This window comes from Actinia tenebrosa, unplaced genomic scaffold, assembly GCF_029948245.1.
Source record: "Actinia tenebrosa isolate PJP-AT-01 unplaced genomic scaffold, QUT_ActTen_1.0 PGA_scaffold1__47_contigs__length_23844297, whole genome shotgun sequence".
Taxonomy (NCBI): domain Eukaryota; kingdom Metazoa; phylum Cnidaria; class Anthozoa; order Actiniaria; family Actiniidae; genus Actinia; species Actinia tenebrosa.
In genome coordinates this window covers 15,082,500-15,100,822 of record NW_028292578.1, presented here as the reverse complement: position 1 = coordinate 15,100,822, position 18,323 = coordinate 15,082,500, and the positions used below count along the sequence as shown (strand labels likewise).

The 18,323-nt window shown below is 35.4% G+C and overlaps 4 protein-coding genes across 4 annotated transcripts; 2 read left to right on the top strand and 2 right to left on the bottom strand.

Moving 5' to 3' along the window:
* Nucleotides 1–135: 135 nt before the first annotated feature.
* Nucleotides 136–4,220, top strand: LOC116293620 (glyoxalase domain-containing protein 4). The gene is made up of 7 exons (XM_031701073.1): nucleotides 136–260; nucleotides 868–917; nucleotides 1,632–1,752; nucleotides 2,285–2,426; nucleotides 2,806–3,137; nucleotides 3,597–3,683; nucleotides 3,963–4,220. The coding sequence occupies exons 1-7, from the start codon at nucleotides 171–173 to the stop codon at nucleotides 4,020–4,022; spliced, it is 882 nt and encodes a 293-aa protein (XP_031556933.1). The 5' UTR covers nucleotides 136–170; the 3' UTR covers nucleotides 4,023–4,220.
* LOC116293619 (nuclear inhibitor of protein phosphatase 1) lies at nucleotides 4,077–9,086 on the bottom strand. The gene is made up of 7 exons (XM_031701072.2): nucleotides 8,999–9,086; nucleotides 8,857–8,917; nucleotides 7,928–8,081; nucleotides 7,146–7,363; nucleotides 6,449–6,605; nucleotides 5,777–5,844; nucleotides 4,077–5,239 (listed from the first exon to the last, which is right to left on the bottom strand). Exons 1-7 carry the CDS (start codon nucleotides 9,073–9,075, stop codon nucleotides 4,898–4,900), a joined length of 1,077 nt encoding a protein of 358 aa, XP_031556932.1. The 5' UTR covers nucleotides 9,076–9,086; the 3' UTR covers nucleotides 4,077–4,897.
* Nucleotides 9,087–9,533: 447 nt separating this feature from the next.
* LOC116293604 (non-structural maintenance of chromosomes element 1 homolog) lies at nucleotides 9,534–13,026 on the top strand. The gene is made up of 8 exons (XM_031701053.2): nucleotides 9,534–9,713; nucleotides 9,790–9,911; nucleotides 10,550–10,627; nucleotides 10,725–10,868; nucleotides 11,487–11,603; nucleotides 11,737–11,804; nucleotides 12,010–12,089; nucleotides 12,409–13,026. Exons 1-8 carry the CDS (start codon nucleotides 9,602–9,604, stop codon nucleotides 12,483–12,485), a joined length of 798 nt encoding a protein of 265 aa, XP_031556913.1. The 5' UTR covers nucleotides 9,534–9,601; the 3' UTR covers nucleotides 12,486–13,026.
* A 115-nt stretch (nucleotides 13,027–13,141) lies between these two features.
* LOC116293603 (kelch-like protein 20) lies at nucleotides 13,142–18,314 on the bottom strand. Its single transcript, XM_031701052.2, has 4 exons — nucleotides 16,398–18,314; nucleotides 15,258–15,563; nucleotides 14,635–14,830; nucleotides 13,142–14,315 (listed from the first exon to the last, which is right to left on the bottom strand). The coding sequence occupies exons 1-4, from the start codon at nucleotides 17,107–17,109 to the stop codon at nucleotides 13,826–13,828; spliced, it is 1,704 nt and encodes a 567-aa protein (XP_031556912.1). The 5' UTR covers nucleotides 17,110–18,314; the 3' UTR covers nucleotides 13,142–13,825.
* Nucleotides 18,315–18,323: the final 9 nt, after the last annotated feature.

The window sequence follows — 18,323 nt, the reverse complement described above, 5'->3', positions numbered from 1 at the left end:
CTACTTTTCGCTTGTTCTTTTATTGAAATTAGTGTAGTTTGCTTGTCTTAGATTTTCAAATGCTTAAAAGTTGCATGTTGATTATTTTGGGTCGAGTCCCATCCTTTCTCTGTCACAAAACCACAGCGACCCCACACTCGGTGCAGCTTGTTCATGATCATCTCAACAACATGTCCTCAAGAAGAGCTCTACATTTTGTTTTCAAAGTTGGAAATAGAAATGAAACTACAAAATTTTATCGCTCCATTTTGGGTATGAAGGTTAGTATATAAAAGACAATATATGAATGAATAGATAAATGGAAAGATCAATTTCCTTGAAGAGTTCTTCCATTAGATTTGAATATAATGTACAGTGAAGAAGGAAATGCCTCTCATCTTCTACACTATCTGGGCAATGGAAGCATCTCCTTTCTTCTGGTTTTTTGTATTATTCCCTTGAATGTCTTGCCTTTTCGATTTCAAGGTCGTGATTACTAATTCTCAATTTGGTTAATGCTTTTCTGTGTTCAAAATTTTTAACTTTGATTAGATAATTTTCAAACGAGTAATCTGTTTTTACCAGACGATATGTCTTTAATTTATTTATTTTTGGCCTGAGGGGCCTCTTCTAGTTTTTTCATCATTGAAGAGTTCCCCTTGCCAGACTTGAATTGCAATATCCGTTAATCTAGTTTTTATTATTTTGAATGGGTTCTGACTTGAACAATGATTGTAGTTTATTTCAAGCCAGATATTCGTGAAGAATTTGAAGAGGTGGGTTGAGGAGGGGGGGGGGGGGGGGTGGGTGGGGAGGCAATCTTGTGGTTCAATACTGTTTTCTTCCCTCTCCTCTCTAATACGCTTTTGTAAATTATTCTTTCAACAGGCCCTCAGACATGAGGAGTTTGAAGAAGGATGTAAAGCATCATGCAATGGGTAATCTTTATTACTATTGAAATATGCTTCCTCTTATAGAATCATATAAGTATTATACTTTAACAGCAGCCAGCTTGAAGTTTTCACTCAAACATAGGATTTACATGAGTCTGACTAAAGATTGCAAGCCTGGGGGAGGGGAGGGGTACTCCCCTATTCACTATACGGGTACTTGCCGCCAAACAGTGTATGGTTTTCAGTGATTCTATGCTGGAACATGGTGTATACAATCGTGCTTGCTCTGGGACAGGGTATATGAAATCACTCTCTCTCCTCTCTGGAACAGGATACCTATTTTCAGCGATTTTACTCTGGAACAGGGTCAGAGTTCAGAGGGCTCAGCAGCACAACCCTACCCTAAACAGGCAAGAGTTACCCTCCCCCAGATTTAAAGTTTATTATGACATCACATTCTGCTTTCAGGATATAGTTAAAATGCTATATATGAAAAACCTCAGTTTGGGGTGCATGTTAATCAATCAATCCATCAATATCTTTATTAATGTGTCTAAACTTCTAGCGCGTTCCACACAGGTGGCAACACATACCTATCGGGGACACCTAACACTAATTGGGAACACCTAATCTACCACTGCCTATGATTGTGCCGTTCTTTTGGAAATAGAGCCTGCTCAGCTAAAACCCTTTTTAGCTTAACATCAATGCCATATTTTATTTGATATATTGATTAAAATAACTTTTGCTTATATTTAGTCCTTATGATGGTAAATGGAGCAAGACAATGGTTGGCTATGGATCAGAAGATGATCATTTTGTTGTTGAACTCACTTACAACTATGGAATTAAAGAATACAAGTTAGGAAATGATTTTCAGGTAATCAATTGTACCTCTATTATTCTTGGCCTATTACCTGTACATGTGGCAGAGTGACCTGATCATGAAGTGAACATACTGAAAACGTGGAAAAAATAATTGTAGCTGCAAAATTCATTGTAAATGAATTTTTGTAAGCCAGTAACTACTGGTGTTGCAAAAGCTTTGATGTTGTAACCCAGTAGTTACTGTAATGATTGTAAAGGAATTTTTGTAAGCCAGTAACTACTGGAGTTGTAAAAGCTTTGATGTTGTAACCCAGTAGTTACTGCAATATATTGTAAAGGAATTTTTGTAAGCCAGTAACTACTGGAGTTGTAAAAGCTTTGATGTTATAACCCAATAGTTACTGTGATGGTAAATAAATTTTTGTAAGCCAGTGACTACTAGAGTTGTAAATGCTTCAATGATGTTGTAACCCAGTAGTTACTGTAATTTATAAATTTCACAAGGTCTTTGCATACTTTTACTCAAAAGAAAAATAAACAATATTAGAGATATGCATCATGATATATTACTGTCATTTTCCCAGGGCCTAACGATTCACTCCAAAGATGCTGTTGCTAATGCAAAGAAGAATAACTATAATATGATAGAGAAGGAAGCAGGGTGTTACTTGACTCAAGCGCCTGATGGATATCCTTTCTATCTTGTTGATGAAAATATTTCTGGAGGTAAGAAAGTACTTAAAGCAACCTCTGTCATTACAACTAGTAGACCTAATGCTCTGCTTTTTAATGATAATAATGATGAGAGGTTTTTATATGGCGCATTTATACAATGTCTCAATGGGCTTTACATTTATGACCAGTTGAGGACTTTATGGGCTTCATATTAAGGCACTAGTAGCAGCCGTGCAGCTTACAATCATTTGTGATTTGTGATTTTTGGACCAGTTACCTGTTTGAGAAAAGCAGGACCGAAACATATCTTATAGGTTGCTCCATGTGGTCCCATACTCTCTTTATATTTAATATAACAAGTTGAATTGCATTGCATCTCTGTTAAAAAATGTTTTATGAATCTCTATCTAATTTGTCTATCATTTATTAGATCCTGTACAAAAGATATCTCTAGGAGTTTCATCCCTCAGCAAATCATTGGACTATTGGCATAAACTGCTAGGAATGACTGTTGTAAACCAATCAGACTCTAAAGCAACTCTGGCATACAACACCAATGAATGCAAGCTGGAGCTGGTGCAGCTGGAAGGCAAAGTGGATCATGCAACTGCATTTGGAAGAATTGCCTTTTCCTGTCCCAAAAATGAGCTTCCAGGGATTGAGAGTGCTGTTAAACAAGAAGGACATGCTATACTAACACCACTAGTCAGTCTAGATACGCCAGGAAAGGCAACTGTTCAAGTGGTTATCCTTGCTGATCCGGTAAGTCTCTCTTCTTTAATAACATGCTACAGTCCACATGTTGTAATTAATCAAGGGATTATTATCTTATAGTTTACCCAGTTCAGACGCCGTGTCAGGCCACTTGTCATTCCCCTGAGTAGGATTCTAGCATGATTCGTTTAACACAATTGACGAACCATATGCATCAATCGATCAGGCATTATTTAAGATTCTAAAATTCCTAAATAATTCTAAAAAGCTGCCATTTTGTTGCCATAAGGGGGGGGGGGGGGAGGGGTCTGGCCCCTATTCTTGCCTATACCCCTGATTAATGTACCTGAGAAGCTAAGTTAAATGACGCTGCTCAAAAAAAGAAATGTGCTCACAAGTCAATGATTCATGGTTAAAAGGGGGGGGGGGGGTGGTTAAAAAATTGGGGGGGGGGGGTGGAATTTTACCCAGACGAATGAGGCATATTGATACTGTCTTTCTTTCTAGGATGGTCATGAAATTTGTTTTGTTGGGGACGAGGCATTCAGGGAGTTATCCAAGGTGGATCCAGAAGGAGACAAGCTTTTAACTGAGGTACAGCAAAAGAATACCATTCCTGTGAATAGAGTAGACTTTGTATGACTTTCAGTGACCCATAGTAGTCATTACCTCATTGGAAAACTTACAGACATGGACCTGGTAATAATGGTAATAAACATGGCACAGTGTGATTAAGGTCAATGACCTCTTCCTATATACTTCAGCCACGCTCGTTTGACTTAACCCTTTTTCATCCTAAACATCCACTGCGTCATGCATTTATTCTTTGAGCAGTGCCAGTATCATTTATTTTCTTCCTTTCCCCCTTCATAGGCCATTGTCAACGACAAGAGCGATGAATGGTTTGCAAAGAAAAAAGCAAAGAAGGATTAAGCACAAGGCAATAATTAGAATCTAACTAACAGTACTAACATTAAATCCATTAAGTCATTCATCAATACTTTTTATTAGGTAGCTATTTAACAATGGTGTACAATCTGATTGTAAACAAGATTCAATTGCTGGAATTCATAAAGTCAACTGTAATATGATATACTCTTATATACCACAATAATAAAGTTTATGAGTTTATTGCGCCTTTTTATGGCCAGTAAGGCCTAGGGCAAACGTCAAACTTTCCATGCACCGAACTCATTAAACTCAACAATGGATATCAGGTGATAATGAGGCGGCATTCTTTGATGTAATTAAGTTCGGTGCATGGAAAGTTCGACGTTTACCCTAGGCCTAATTCATGACATTATGAGGACAACTAAAAATGTAAAACCACAACAAGCAGTTAACTGGTAGCTATTTTGATATTCAACTCCAAAGGGTTGCAACCTTTTGAACTTAATCATTGTTTCAGAAGTCTGGATTTTTGGCTTGTTAACCCCAATACGATAACTACTCTCTCCTATGTAAAACTACTGTAGACACTGACATGACCTAAGCTCCACTACACCATCATATACACAGTTATAAAAAAAACACTATCAAGTCGTTTGAGTGACAACAAAACAATAGTTTGAAGGATGAGTTGAGGTTGTGGTTGATGCTTTTATACATTAACTGTATTTCAACAAGTCCAGCTTTGACTTGAAACCATCCTTTTGTAAGTCACCCAAGCCAATTTGGGAAAGGACTATTGCCCTTGATGTACCTCCTTTTTTGGCGATTCTGCATTTTGAGACACCATAACAGTTACTATACAATAGTTACAAAAATCTTAGCTCCACTATACTATAAAATTTTGTCTAAAAACACTATTAAATCAATAGTGAAGGTGTCGGCTTTTTACCAGGCCAAGCTTCCTTGGCATACTTCTTTTTGGGTGCTTCTACAGGCTGAGCTGGCCTCAATACATTTGCTCGAGCAACCAGTGGCTCAGGATGGACTTCCATTGGTTCAACACCAGGTGAAATAACCTCAGGGGCTGAAGTAATATTTAATTTAGGCATTGAAGCTGTTGGTGAAGTAGGACTGGTTGGTTCATCTGTATTTGTGCCAGGTAGGTTGGCATAAAGACCTTGAGAATAGGGGAAACTTTGTAGACGTTTGGTGATGTTATCTGTAAGACTAATGCCTGGAGATAGTGGACCACGAGTTTTCTAAACAAAAAAAAAACATTTGAATTTGAATTTTGTAACATAACCAATGTGAAGCAAGCATGGATAGAAATAGACATTCAGTTGTCTAGAGAAAAAATATTAGCCAATCAGAATAGTCCCCTTCACAGTTGCAGGCGCCATCTTGAAAGGTAACCGTGCCTTTGCATTGAAGCGAGACAACGGTGAGCTTGCAATGATAGAGACGTGTGAATAATTGTTCAAGGTGTTAAAAAAGGTCTCTATCATTGCAAGCTCACCATTCGTCTTGCTTCGATGCAAAGGCACAGCTACCTTTCGAGATGGCGCAGAGAACTGTGAAGGGGACTACTGATAAAAATTGCAAAACAAAGGTGTCACTTCTACCGAAAAAATGAAAAAAAAAATGAAAGAAAAAAAAATGGTAATAATAATTGCTGATATTATACATGTATTATTTTTTGCTGGTCATTTTTTAGGGTTCAGGAGACCTCAGTTTTGCTAGTGAGCTTATTTCTACACAACTATTTCAGAACAGCTACATGTGCAGATAAAACATACCTTGTTTGGTACAACAACAGATGTTTGAACCATATTCCTAAACTTTCCAATGCTGGGATCAACATCCTCTGTGTAAAGAAAAAATACAGAGATGATCAATTTAAAAAAAAAATCCTTAAATGTAAAGTGAAAAAAAGCAACTTTCTTTAATGGGGATGACACACTCTCAATTTGGTAGTTGTGTCATTTAACTTTAAGAACAAAGGCAAAATTGCCTTCAAATAAAACATTTTTTAAATGTTTTTTTTTAATGACCAAGGGTTTGAATTCAGGGTAAAGCCTAACCATGAGAACTGACTGACAGTAGTTTCAGCCTATTCAGTGATTTTTGAGTAATTTCAGCTTTCTTTAATTTAAGTAAAATAAGAAAACAGAAGGCTATAGTTGTAGATACCGAGTGTAAAATGGCCTGTATTTTACTGTTCTTCTACTCTAACCGTGTACACTCGAGTTTGTCAACCAATCAGATTATGAATCAAAAACAAGAGAATTTGAGTTATATGTACTGAAATTCTATAAATGCTATTCAAGGAGATGAAAATTAATGATGATAGAGAAAAAAAAGTATAAATTTACACAAATAAAAAATGGAATAAAAAAACTCGAGATCATTCACAGTTAGAGTAGAATGACAGAAAGCTCAATTTACTTTTACAGATTATTATTTATTACCTGGATTAATAATTTCTTCAGAGTCTCTAAAAGACACACCAGTCGAAGATTTTCTTTTGCGCTTTAATTTGGACAGAGAACCTAAAGTACCACCTGACTCATCCAAGCCTATAGATGCCAGTCTCTTGTTGTGTGCAGTATTAAACTCTGTTAGATCCTGGGATACAAATGACAAAAGTTATAGAATCAAAAAATAAATGGATTGACGCACAGATTATATGGTACTTTTCATTTTTTATTTTTTTGAAGGTACTAGCCAGGGCTTGCATTTTTTAACTTAGAGTACATGGCTAAAACTAAAGGTCAGTCAATGGACATCATCATGTCAGAATTGAAACTTGTCTGGTAAAATATTCAAATATTTGTCCAGCTGGTCATTTTGACGAGTAACATTGACCAGAAATGAGGTATTACTGCAATAAAATAATTTGGCCGGTCATCAAAGTCGGTACATGTAGGTGCATTTAGGACAAGTAGCAGAGAAGAAAGGCAGATGGATAAACAGACAGAAGGACAGAGGATGTCAAGATAAAATACAGTAAATATACAAATATAAATATAAATATAAATACATAAAATACAATATTGGATCTAGAACGATTTCAAGGGGGGTGAGTAGACCTCCAATTCAACCCCTCTCTCCCTGGATCAGCCCTTGCATTGCGGTAAGTATATAAATGAATTCATAGCCACTTACATCTAATTCTGTATCAGATTCAGGCAGACCCAAAAGACCAGCCTTGGAATTTTCCTCATTTTCTTCTCCATTTTCTCTGTCTCCTTTTGATGATCCTGTAGGTTTTTCTCGTAGTGTATATGTACGGGTAGAAGCACCAAATCTAATTACACTGTCGACTTGGACCTGCGTTGGTTTTTGCTTTTCAATTCTGACAGTACCTATGAATGTACCATGTGCTGGAAAAAGTATTTAATGAGCCATGAGTAAAGAGTAAAACCAAGGAACATACTGTAAAACGAATCAAAACATCAAACTCTGAAATCCCAGGACTGTTTAAGGTAAAGGCAAGACTAACTTACAGGATGAATGGGAATTTAGCATTTTGGGTCTTCATGCAGGAGGCAGAAAAAACCCAGAGAAAGTCCTTGAATCTAGGAGAAGACCTAACAAACTCTAATTACATGTGTTGCTGAGTCCAGGAATCAAACCCAATTTAGACCCAGGAGAAAAACCCTCGAATCAAGGGAGAGACCTAACAAACTCTACTCACATGTGATGCTGAGTCCAGGAATCAAACCCAATTTAGACCCAGGAGAAAAACCCTTGAATCAAGGGAGAGTCCTAACAAACTCTACTTACACGTGTTGCTGAGTCCAGGAATCAAACCCAATTTAGACCCAGGAGAAAAAACCCTTGAATCAAAGGAGAGTCCTAACAAACTCTACTCACATGTAATGCTGACTCCAAGAATCAAATCTGAGACTATTGACAAGTGAGTGCACTAATTAACTAACACTTACTGCTTCCTAAATCAACCAGAAAGCATCTCTTCAAGTTTCTGTGGAATACAAGAGCTGAATGTACCCTCGAACAAGATGTATGTTCCAACTGAAAATCACAAACGTCTTTATTCCTTCCAAACAGATAGCAGGATTTTTCATCAATGATTAGTTTCTGAAAAAAAAGAATTTAGCAGTGAAAAAAATATGTCCTGGATTCTGTTCGTAATAGATTATAGTCCCCCTCCCTACAATGAAATTGTGTGAGTAGTTAAGCTTTTTCTACATCCAATGAAAAAGAAAATTTAGGTTTACAATAGAAAAACTTGCACATTGCTAAAAAGAAGCACCTTATATAGTTTTGCAGTACAATGTTAACCACAGGCAGCCCAAACAAGTTTCTTGTGTATGGTTTATAAGGGAATGTAAGAAGCTATACAAAAAAAATTTTTCACTTCAGAACTTGCTGCAATAGTTGCTTGAACCTTGTTTAGTCTTCTGGTGTAGTTTTTAGCACGATCTGAGGCCGTTTAGTGGGTTTTTTTCAAAATTTGCTCCTCTCTTTCTAAATAGGCTGCTGGAGACTTACCTCCCAATATCAACTACATTACGCTATATAACTCCCATACGTTTCCTTAAAAACCACACAAGGAAACCTTGTTTGGGCTGCCTGTGTGTTGATTTTATAACTGCTCCACCACTTTATCTTTTAGATTGAGAGTCTAATTCTCCCTACTGAAGGTCGATGGATAAAACTACTATTGATTTATTAAAACATCAATAAACCCGGGCAATAAAACACCATTATTGTTATTTTCAAGGTCAAAGATCACTTTCTCGATTCAAACCAAACTACACTCAATCAGTCTATGAGAGTTTTATTCCTTAAATCTAAGACAAGAAATCTCAGATTATACTGGAAGTATACTATTATTTTGAAGTCGTTATACCTCGATAAGTTTGTCGCCTTTCATGACATCCAAGTGTAGACCTTGTGAAGGCTTTCCAGCCCTAATAAACACACAATAAGCTAATCAGACACGGACAGCATGTCAATGGAGTACAATACTACTCTTAAGGAATGTAACATACCATGTTGGGATGTCATAAGGAGGTTTAATCGCTGGTGTTACAGTCTTATCGTTCAACTCAGCCGTTTTGTCCGCCATTTTGACGCGCGCCAGCGTGGCTTAACTAAAAGACTGGGAACAAGTCTAATGGAACAAATAACCCGGATGAGCCTACTAAGCTCCCCTACCCCCCCCCCCCCACCTAAAAATATAAATGTCAAAAAAATCTTTCCCTTTTGAGTAGCAAAAGAAACTCAAAAAGTGTTAGTTCAAGGAAAAAAGTATAACGAAATAAGAGTAGTAAAAGAAACCCAAAAACACAACAACAACAATAACAAAAAAAACATACAAACTTTGAAAACTAAAAATGCCTTGTTTAAAAAGTGTGAAAAAATACAACCCTGGTATTACTACAATATATTTGAAAAACAATATTAACTTTCATGCTTTGAATGCTAGATTCGCTTTCGATTTTTCTTCTCAAGATTTTTTAAAAGCCAACAGTTTTTGGGATTCCTGTGGTAAATATATCCCAGAAGTCCGCTGGGGATGTTTTCCCGCCAAGGGAAGTTGACAAGAAGAACGAGAAAGACTTGAGAGAATTGTATGTGAAGTGCGGTGCAGAATGTCGATGAAAAATGCTCACAGACTCTTCCTAAGGACGTTAATGTCACGTCAGTTCATGAAAGAGGGCGAGATAAAGACTATTTATCAAAAATCTTGCGAAGCTTATGATGGTAAGGGAGTTTAACGAAAAAAATCTAGCCACCACTTTAATTTGAGTCATGCAATTTTGGTTTGTTGTTTGTTTAGAGGACTGTTCCGACGATCAATTCCAGGGATTTATCAACACAGTAAATAGAAGTCTAAAGCCGTTGTTTCTTGAGATAAGACACGTAGTTTCAGAAGATAATGGAGTGCTTTACTTTGGACTGGTAAGAATTGTTTGTGTCTGAGGGAGATGAGGTTGGGGATGGAGGGGGGAGGGTGGTATGGAAACCACATCGTAGTGGCTTCATTCAGGCAGTTCCAGGAAATATTCGGGTCACTTTTTGTATGATTACATAAATTATATGCACATATTTAATAGCCATTACGTCTTTGTTGAGGCATCATTCTACTGAGAGTTCGAATTCCTAAATGTCAGTATACAGCTCAAACCTTTTTTGCACAGCAGCCAAGTTTTCTTTTTATTCACTTTTTGTATTGAACATACCAATGCACATTACCAGCTAGTAAATGCCCTCTAAAACTGAACTGCCCCATGATGCAGCATGTCCTACTCGTTAATATTTTTCCGCACAAACCTCAAAAATGCCAATGTAATATCGGCATATTGTAATGACCCTACCCCCCTAAGGAATTAGCTAGCACGCGCATGCATACTTTAGTAAGTGTGCCATGTGAGGATTTCGAAATAGTAAAGTTGTTTATTTCTGTTGATTATGAAGCCTATTTCTCTTCACAAACATAGCGAACGCTACACCAATAGACCAGGCCTGTCATATATACACTTCACTGTTATCAATGTTCAATGTTACATTTTGTTAAATGAACAAAATATTTATTTCAGATAAACACAACGGAAGATGAACATTCTAAGATGGCTACTGATTATTCACCAAATGATATAACATTATTTAAAAAAGCTGTAAGTACTGTCCTATTATTCTATTCTTGGGACCCCTAGCAATGCCATAATATATACATATACAAAATTAATGTTATCTTCTGTATGTATATTTTAGATTGATTTAATTATTAATTCTGACGATGGGACTGTTTCATCGTTGGACCTGATAAACTGTGCTGCAGACCTTGAAAAGAAAATGGCTTGCTCTTATACAGAAAAACTTCTTGAAAGACTTGTACTTGATAAATGGATGGATGAGGTAACTGAATTTATTTTGTCTTTCTGAGCACTGGTTCTCTTCTTCGTATCCCCAGATGTTGATAGAACCAACATATTACAGTGCATGGTCACTGGGCTTGAAATAGAAATATTTTTCAGCCTGCCATAGTAAAGGAGCATGGTAAAAGGAGGTCATTCCAGTAAATTTTGCATGTCATCTCATTATTCATTTATCAGTGCATCATTATTTTTGCATACAAAACCTTAGATTTGGCCATTGGCAAGCCGCTATTTCAAGCACTGGTCACATCTTCCCAATAGGATGGTGATCTATTTTTTCCGATCTTAACTGACTTTCTATTTTGAGTTCTCAACTGAACAGTTTATAATTTGGAATGCAAATAAAAAAATTGCTGACTTGTAAAAGTGTAAGTTGTATAAGATATTCTTTAGTACAGGGCCCAGTTATACAAAGGGTGGATAGTGCTATCCGATGAATAAATCCTTATCCAGTGGATAAATTTATTAGATAACAGCATCAACTTATCCACTTTATCAGGAGTTATCCATTGTATAGTGTATTCACCTTTCATACAAGTATGACTGGGCCAAGGTGTGTATGGGACTATGTATTGAAAAAATATTTGAAAAATTGTAGTCTTCAGGTATTTACTCTCTTGGAGGAAGAGCAATGCTAGAATTGGAGCAGTACCTAAGGAGAGTCTATGAAGATGATATAGTGGAGTGTATGATGTGCAAGAAGATTGCCCTTAAGGTTAGTCCCCAAACATTGTGTTGTGGGAATTGTTCCATTGTACTAAAAACAATACTTATGGGTTGTCTTATCTTAAAAGAATTTTATGCAACCAGGCCTTGATTCCAATCTTTGAATTAATTTTATTTGATAGTGTCAAACATGCGAACAGTGTGAAGGAAAACTCCACAAGCATTGTGCTGGAAAATATTTTGCAGGAAGGTAAAGTATTGCCAACCCTTATTGTACTCCCAAGTCTATTAAATATTGTTTGTGTTTCTCCTTTTTTGGGCTGCCTCTGAAAATATTCCCAAGTCAAAAAAGTATATTAGGGCCCTTTGTGTACCCAAAATGACCACATAACACTACTGCACCTAAATGAAGTTAATGGTTTGGTATAATGATTTTAATTTATGATATTTTTCAGAGCACAGCATATGTGTCCCAACAAAAACTGTGGTGCTCCTTGGACTCATGATGTTCCTGTATTGCCATCATCAAGATCAAGTGAGTATCAGCAACATTATGAAATCCATCTGTCCTAAGCAGAACAACACCAAAAAGCTAATTTCTTATCTAAGACAGTTTTTTAAGTTTAATTGTTTAATTTCTGGGCTTTCAGGTTCAAATTTTGGACTTGCCTTTTTTGTTGGTCTCTCCCTTAGTTCAAGGGTGTTTCTCTGGGTTCTGCAAGTTGTCCGGCTTTTCTTCTTCCACAAAACCCAACATAGTATATTCCAATTTGATATTCAAGTAGCTGTCCCTTACTCAGATCAGTCAAGAGGATTTTAGGGTTCAATAAAATTGATGTTCTGATTTTTTATAGATGTTACTAGCAAAGGTAAAGGTCCAGCTTCAAGTACTGTTGGTCCCACATCTCACAGATCAAGGAGATCTAGGTAGTATTACTATACATTAGAAATAGATTTACTATTATAGTAATGCATGACGATAGAATTATACATATAATTATTATATAATTTCATATTGTTTCTGTTCCACTGATTAAGATCTGTGGGTTATTCCTATTCATAGAAATACCTTAAAATTCACTCCAATTTATTTTTGTCTAACCGTTATTCCATCTGATTGCTATTATTTATCAAGCACCATTCCTGCTGACCTGCAAAAGTCTTGCAAATCCACTAAGTTGTCAGTAAATATTATTTTGTATTTGTTCAGAAAACCTTTTTTAAAGATGTGCCAAAAGTCAGGTAATTTTTTAGTCAGAGAATACAAAAAAAAAACGTTTTTTAGAAATTGGGATTCCTCTGGAATTATGCTATAGGAGATAATGACTACCTGGTTGTGACTTTGGTTGCTCTGAAGTCAGTGAAAAATGAAGTATTGTTAGTGAAATATCAGGAAAATGTGAGTAATTTTTATTCATCAGGAAAGTTGGAACCCTAAGTGTATTATGAAGTAAAGGAAATACCTATTTGAAGTTTTTAGTTAATAACTTTTGTAGCTTCTCTATACTTTGTAGTATTTTTTCAATCCACCATGTGTTCAAACATCAAATCTTTTATAAATTCAAACAATGACCCTAAACTACAAGCAAAAGTTTTTAACAAGTTTATTTTTATTTATGTTAAATGTAGACCATGCTCTCAATATCAGTTCATACTTTTATTTAATCTGTTTTAAGATGCATGTACTTAAATACATGTCTAATACCTCAATTCATATAATTATTTAAACTTAGTTTCTATTTTCCCTTATTTTTAAATATTTCTTGGTCTAATTTTGTACTTTTCTGGGCATAAATTGTTTTTTGACTATCTATAAATATTATATTCCCAACTAAAGGGTGTTCCAGAGGTTCTCATGCTACAGTGCTTCTTGGTCATAGGTTTCATCGTCATGAAAATAAAACCTATGACTGGGATCACGAGAGACCCCAGGGTATCAAGAAAGTCCAAAGACTTTGCGCTTTTTGATCAGAAAGAGAAAATGGGGAAAAGTCTTTGCAGGGTAATAAAGTATAGCAACACTGTCATTAACATCATAATGGTCCATAAAGAACAGTAACAGGGGCAGGTATCCTGTGGTGCACCAGACACCTCCCTAATGCATTAATTACTCACTTATACTCTCTTGAAGTGCCGCATAATATCCTCCTAAGAAATTCCTGGATCCACCCTTGAGTTTTCTCGAATGTCTGTCCAAGCTTATGTTGTCTCAACTGTCTCTTATCTAGAATAGAGTTAACTATTTCTGTTGATGTTGAATATGGTGCCACACTACATTACAATCACTCCCATGCCTTCTAAAGGACCAGGAAGTGGCTGAAACTTGTCCCATTTATTACTAAGAGGGTCATATTTCTCAATTGAATCAGTCTCCACATTCATGAAAGCTCCTCCTATTGCTAAGAGTTGATCATCAGTCACCACTGCTGCAGGACTCTCCCTACGCATTGATAAAGGTGGTAGCGACATCCATCTGTTCATTCTTGGATCGTAACACTCAAATGAATTATGATCCTCATCGTTATCACTTCCACCAACTACCATAATTTTCTTCTTAAGAATTGCTGCTCCAAAGTATCGTCGTCTGTATCCCATGGGTATACAAGCACTCCATTGGCCGATTCTAGGATCATATCGTTCCATTGAATTGAGTATGGTCAGGCCACTGTCGCCTCCTATGGCATAAAGAGCTCCATCTAATGTTACCATGGATATTCCTTCTCGCATGGTGCTCATAGGTGTAACAGAATTCCACATGTCTCTGCAGTTAACAAAATGCTTACACATTAAGAAATATTGGAGGTATTATTTCCAATGATCAGTTTATATCTCTTACTTACTACTCGAAATAGGCATGGATGCAGCTTTCACTTTCTTTTTCTCTACTTTGATTTGTATATTATAATTTATAATTTATTTTTTGACATTGTATTGTAATGTTAAAAAAAATTATAGTTCCCTCCAAAAAAACAGTCAATCCTTCTTAAAACTTAGCATTATGATGACTCAATTTTCTTTCTCTTTAGTTCATTCTTTCTTTCTTTTCTCTTATTATTGTTAGCTTTCAATTTAATCCCTACCTGACTGGGTCATAACGCTCAACGGTATTATATTCTGACCCTGAAAAGTCACTACCTCCCGCAGCATATAACCAACCATCTAACTCAACCAGGCTGAAGGCATGCCGACCACATGCCATGGGCTGTACAAATGACCACTTCTGAGTTGCTGCGTCAAAGCATTCAACAGAACTGAGTGCTACATCTCCATCACAACCTGAAAAATTTTTAATTTTAACAAATTTTAATTTAAATTATTCAAGTATATTAAGTACTCTGTATAATTATATTATAATTATAATGTTATAATGATATTATAATCCTAAATTTAGAAATCATAACCATGATAATATAGTATATTATAATTTTGTGCTGACTGCCTACTGCTCATGATTTAGCTTCTCATGATTTCCCAATATCCTGCGTGTTCATAAATTATGATTCAAACTGGTAAATTTAAAGTATTATGATATAATTATTAATGCTTGAACATAATTTTTAGCTTTGAATTAAAGAAATATATTCCTAAATGTTGTTTTACAAGCAATAGAGAAAAAAAGAGTTTTTTGACAGATGCATCTCTGAAAATCAAAAGTTTGATGAAAAATTGGATAAATAATATTCACCACCATCATGGCACATACCTCCAGCTGCATAGATACGTCCAGCATGATGTGCAACCCCAACACCGTCCCGTCGCTGATGCATATTGGGAAGAAAATCCCACTTTTCTGTCTCAAAGTTGTATCGTTGAACAGTATTAAACACCTGGTTGTGAATTTCCCCTCCTACTACATACATCATTGCACCATGGTCCATCTGACGTGGTGTCGATGGCACTTGCATCTTGTCACGACGCTCAGGAAGAAGGTGGAAGTTCTTGGCTTGGCTAATTATTCTCATGCAAATGTCACTTTCCTGGACAAGATCATCACTTTCAATACAGTCAACTGGAAAAATATGTAAAAGATTAAGAAGTTATAAAAGTGTGATGCATTGAATCTGTTAAAATGTATTTGTCAGTTGCAAAGATCAAGAAAAAAATATTAAGTTCTTTTAATTTCCATAATTTCTTTGATCTTTTTATTCATTTTTGTCATTTTTGAAGAAATATACTAGATGTCAAAAATATTTTGACATATTTATATAATATATTTACTTTGATCGGCAGATGTAAATAATATTTTGATTGATATCTGTGCAATATTAGTTTTTTAAAAATAAGATAATAGTTAAACTAATAAAGTAGACCCCCAAGCCTACTTTATGGGCTAAATGTTATTATCTACATTTCATTGTTGCCATTAGCCACGAAAATGGAAGCAAAAGGCTTAAAAGCAACTGAATTCCAAATATCTTGAAAGAGGGGTTGTTCCATTCCAGGTTTTCTTTTTCTTTTCTGTTCTTTTTTTTTTTTTTTTTTTTTTTTCTTTTTTTCTTTGAGGCTTGATTCGATTCCCATAATTAATCACCATTTATCTCCTCTTACAAGTAATGAAGAATAAAATTTAAAAAAAAGAGAGAAAAAAATAATGTAATCATAATCCAATATTTTCATAATTTTTTATAATTTCTATCAAAAAGGAATGGTTTTTGTAATGGAAACAGCGGGATATATCCTTGAAGACTTTTTCAAGACTGGAAAAAAATAACACTACATCTTCATTTTACGATTATGATTTTTTTAACGACTATTTTCAAGGTATTGCAAGTAAAAAAAAATGGATGGAAAATCAAGAATATCTGCAATGAAATAATATTTCCAAAAGTATACAAAAACTCACCTAATATTTTTGGAGCCAGAAGAGGCAACCTTATGTATTTTAGGAGGGAAGGAAGGTGCTCTTTTCGTTCACCTAAATCATGTCTAGTCCACAAGAGCACTGCATCAAATACATCCTTTTCGCTAACAACATTAAGTGAGTCGCTCTTTAGTATCGAAGAAATTTGATCATAAGTTGCCAACAAAAACTCGTCCGTCTTTGCAACTTCAAGAAATTTCTTTTCGGCGTAGTTAAGAGCTGCGAGTTTAAGTTCAGTACAGTCATGATGATCGGCGAAATTTCCTATTCCAAGGCAGTTGGATGGATGAAGTTGATTTTTTAGAAAACTACAACACGTCTCGATAATCGTAGTAAACTGTAACAAGTTAGCGACGGATAATAAATTTTGTACATTTTCTTCAGTGATTTCTATAGTTGAAGTATAGCAAAAGTCTATTAATTGTCTGACGGCTTCGGAGTCCACTTCCTTTAATGTAATTCGAGTTTGATTTGTTTCGCTCATTCCATTCGTAAACATCGAATAAAAGTACGAACTATTCGCGGCTAATATTAGTCGGTGCGAGAATATTTCTTCTTTCTCTACTACCACAACGACGTCGCACATTTTCTGTCGTTGATAAAGACTTCTAAGAGTTTCAAGAACATGGCAAGGATGGAATGAGTCCTTGTATATGAGAACTTGCGTTTCTTGCTTTGCGATGTCGTCCGCCATTATTGTGATGTTATTGAAGCCATTCAAAGGTTATGATTTCAATACATCTATACAAGCTTCACTTTCATTGGCTCTTAATTTTTTAAAGCGATGATTGATCAAATCAAGTTGCAGGTCTAAAAGATGTTTTGTCATAGTTTCAGTACACCTGTTCGCACACGCGATTTTGCACTCAATGGAGTTTGAAAACAATAGTATAGACACGCTGTTATACTTTCGACTTTTCTCGCAAAAGATATTTTTAACCACAATTTTTTTTTAATTGGACTAAACAAATTGGGAAAGGAAATGAAGCCAAACACAGATTCTTAGATCAAATGAAAACATGTTTTAAAATCCATAACAAAAATGATAAAAAATAATATTAATAATAAATTTGCTGCATATTGTCATATATCTGATTGTTAATGTCATACTGATCACGTGACTGTACTCTGATATATAATGATCTAGTTTGTAAACAGTGATTCAGAACTTGTACTAGCGAGAGCACGAATAAATCAATCTATAACACATATGAATCGGCCACTTAAGAAACGAGTGAAGGACTGGGAACGAAAATATAGAAGAGATTGATAATTAATCCTATTTGAAAAATATTCCCATGACTAGAAGGAGCACATAAAATTTAACAGGTTTCTGCATTATAGCTTCAATTGGCTAAGTGACAGCTAAATTATAAAAATTCAAAAACATGAAAAATTACGAAGTAATGTATGTTTACTAGGGACACGCGTCCCCAGTAACCATACATTTGTAATTTTTGAAATGTTTGGGAAGTTGCTACACAAAACATATGAAACCCAAAATCTTGAAACTCCAGAAATTTACTATTTCGATGTATTCTTTCTTGTTATGGTGTTTATTTTTTGACCAGATTAATTCTAAAACTCGTTCCCAGTCTTCAACCTTGTTTCTAAAATGGCCAATATGAACATTTCGCTATTAAATCGGTTACTTTTCGTGGTACGTCTGGTAAAGATTGAAACTGATTAAAAATATTTAAAAAAGGGATTTTGTTTAAAAAGATATAACTAGCTAAAAACTAGTGTAAACTGCGTCGGTGTTTCTAATGAAACTAAAGATGAAAAGGTAAATTAAAAGGTAAATTAGATTTTGTTTAAGATAGAATAATGCCGGGTTTTTTTTTTTTTGTTTTTTTGTTTTTTGTTTTTGTTTTTGTTTTAAAAAATCCCATGGCTTTGCGCTAATGA

Coding starts and splice junctions, on each gene's coding strand:
- LOC116293619 (XM_031701072.2), bottom strand. CDS start 9,075: ATGGCGGACAAAACGGCTGAGTTGAACGATAAGACTGTAACACCAGCG. Junction 8,918..8,998: donor CCTTATGACATCCCAACATG/GTATGTTACATT, acceptor TGTGTTTATTAG/GGCTGGAAAGCCTTCACAAG. Junction 5,845..6,448: donor TGAAGAAATTATTAATCCAG/GTAATAAATAAT, acceptor TTCTTTACACAG/AGGATGTTGATCCCAGCATT.
- LOC116293604 (XM_031701053.2), top strand. CDS start 9,602: ATGTCGATGAAAAATGCTCACAGACTCTTCCTAAGGACGTTAATGTCA. Junction 10,869..11,486: donor TTGATAAATGGATGGATGAG/GTAACTGAATTT, acceptor GAAAAATTGTAG/TCTTCAGGTATTTACTCTCT. Junction 12,090..12,408: donor ATTGCCATCATCAAGATCAA/GTGAGTATCAGC, acceptor GATTTTTTATAG/ATGTTACTAGCAAAGGTAAA.
- LOC116293620 (XM_031701073.1), top strand. CDS start 171: ATGTCCTCAAGAAGAGCTCTACATTTTGTTTTCAAAGTTGGAAATAGA. Junction 261..867: donor GCTCCATTTTGGGTATGAAG/GTTAGTATATAA, acceptor TTCTTTCAACAG/GCCCTCAGACATGAGGAGTT. Junction 1,753..2,284: donor AGTTAGGAAATGATTTTCAG/GTAATCAATTGT, acceptor TCATTTTCCCAG/GGCCTAACGATTCACTCCAA.
- LOC116293603 (XM_031701052.2), bottom strand. CDS start 17,109: ATGGCGGACGACATCGCAAAGCAAGAAACGCAAGTTCTCATATACAAG. Junction 15,564..16,397: donor TCTGGCTCCAAAAATATTAG/GTGAGTTTTTGT, acceptor ATATTTTTCCAG/TTGACTGTATTGAAAGTGAT. Junction 14,831..15,257: donor ACGTATCTATGCAGCTGGAG/GTATGTGCCATG, acceptor AAAATTTTTCAG/GTTGTGATGGAGATGTAGCA.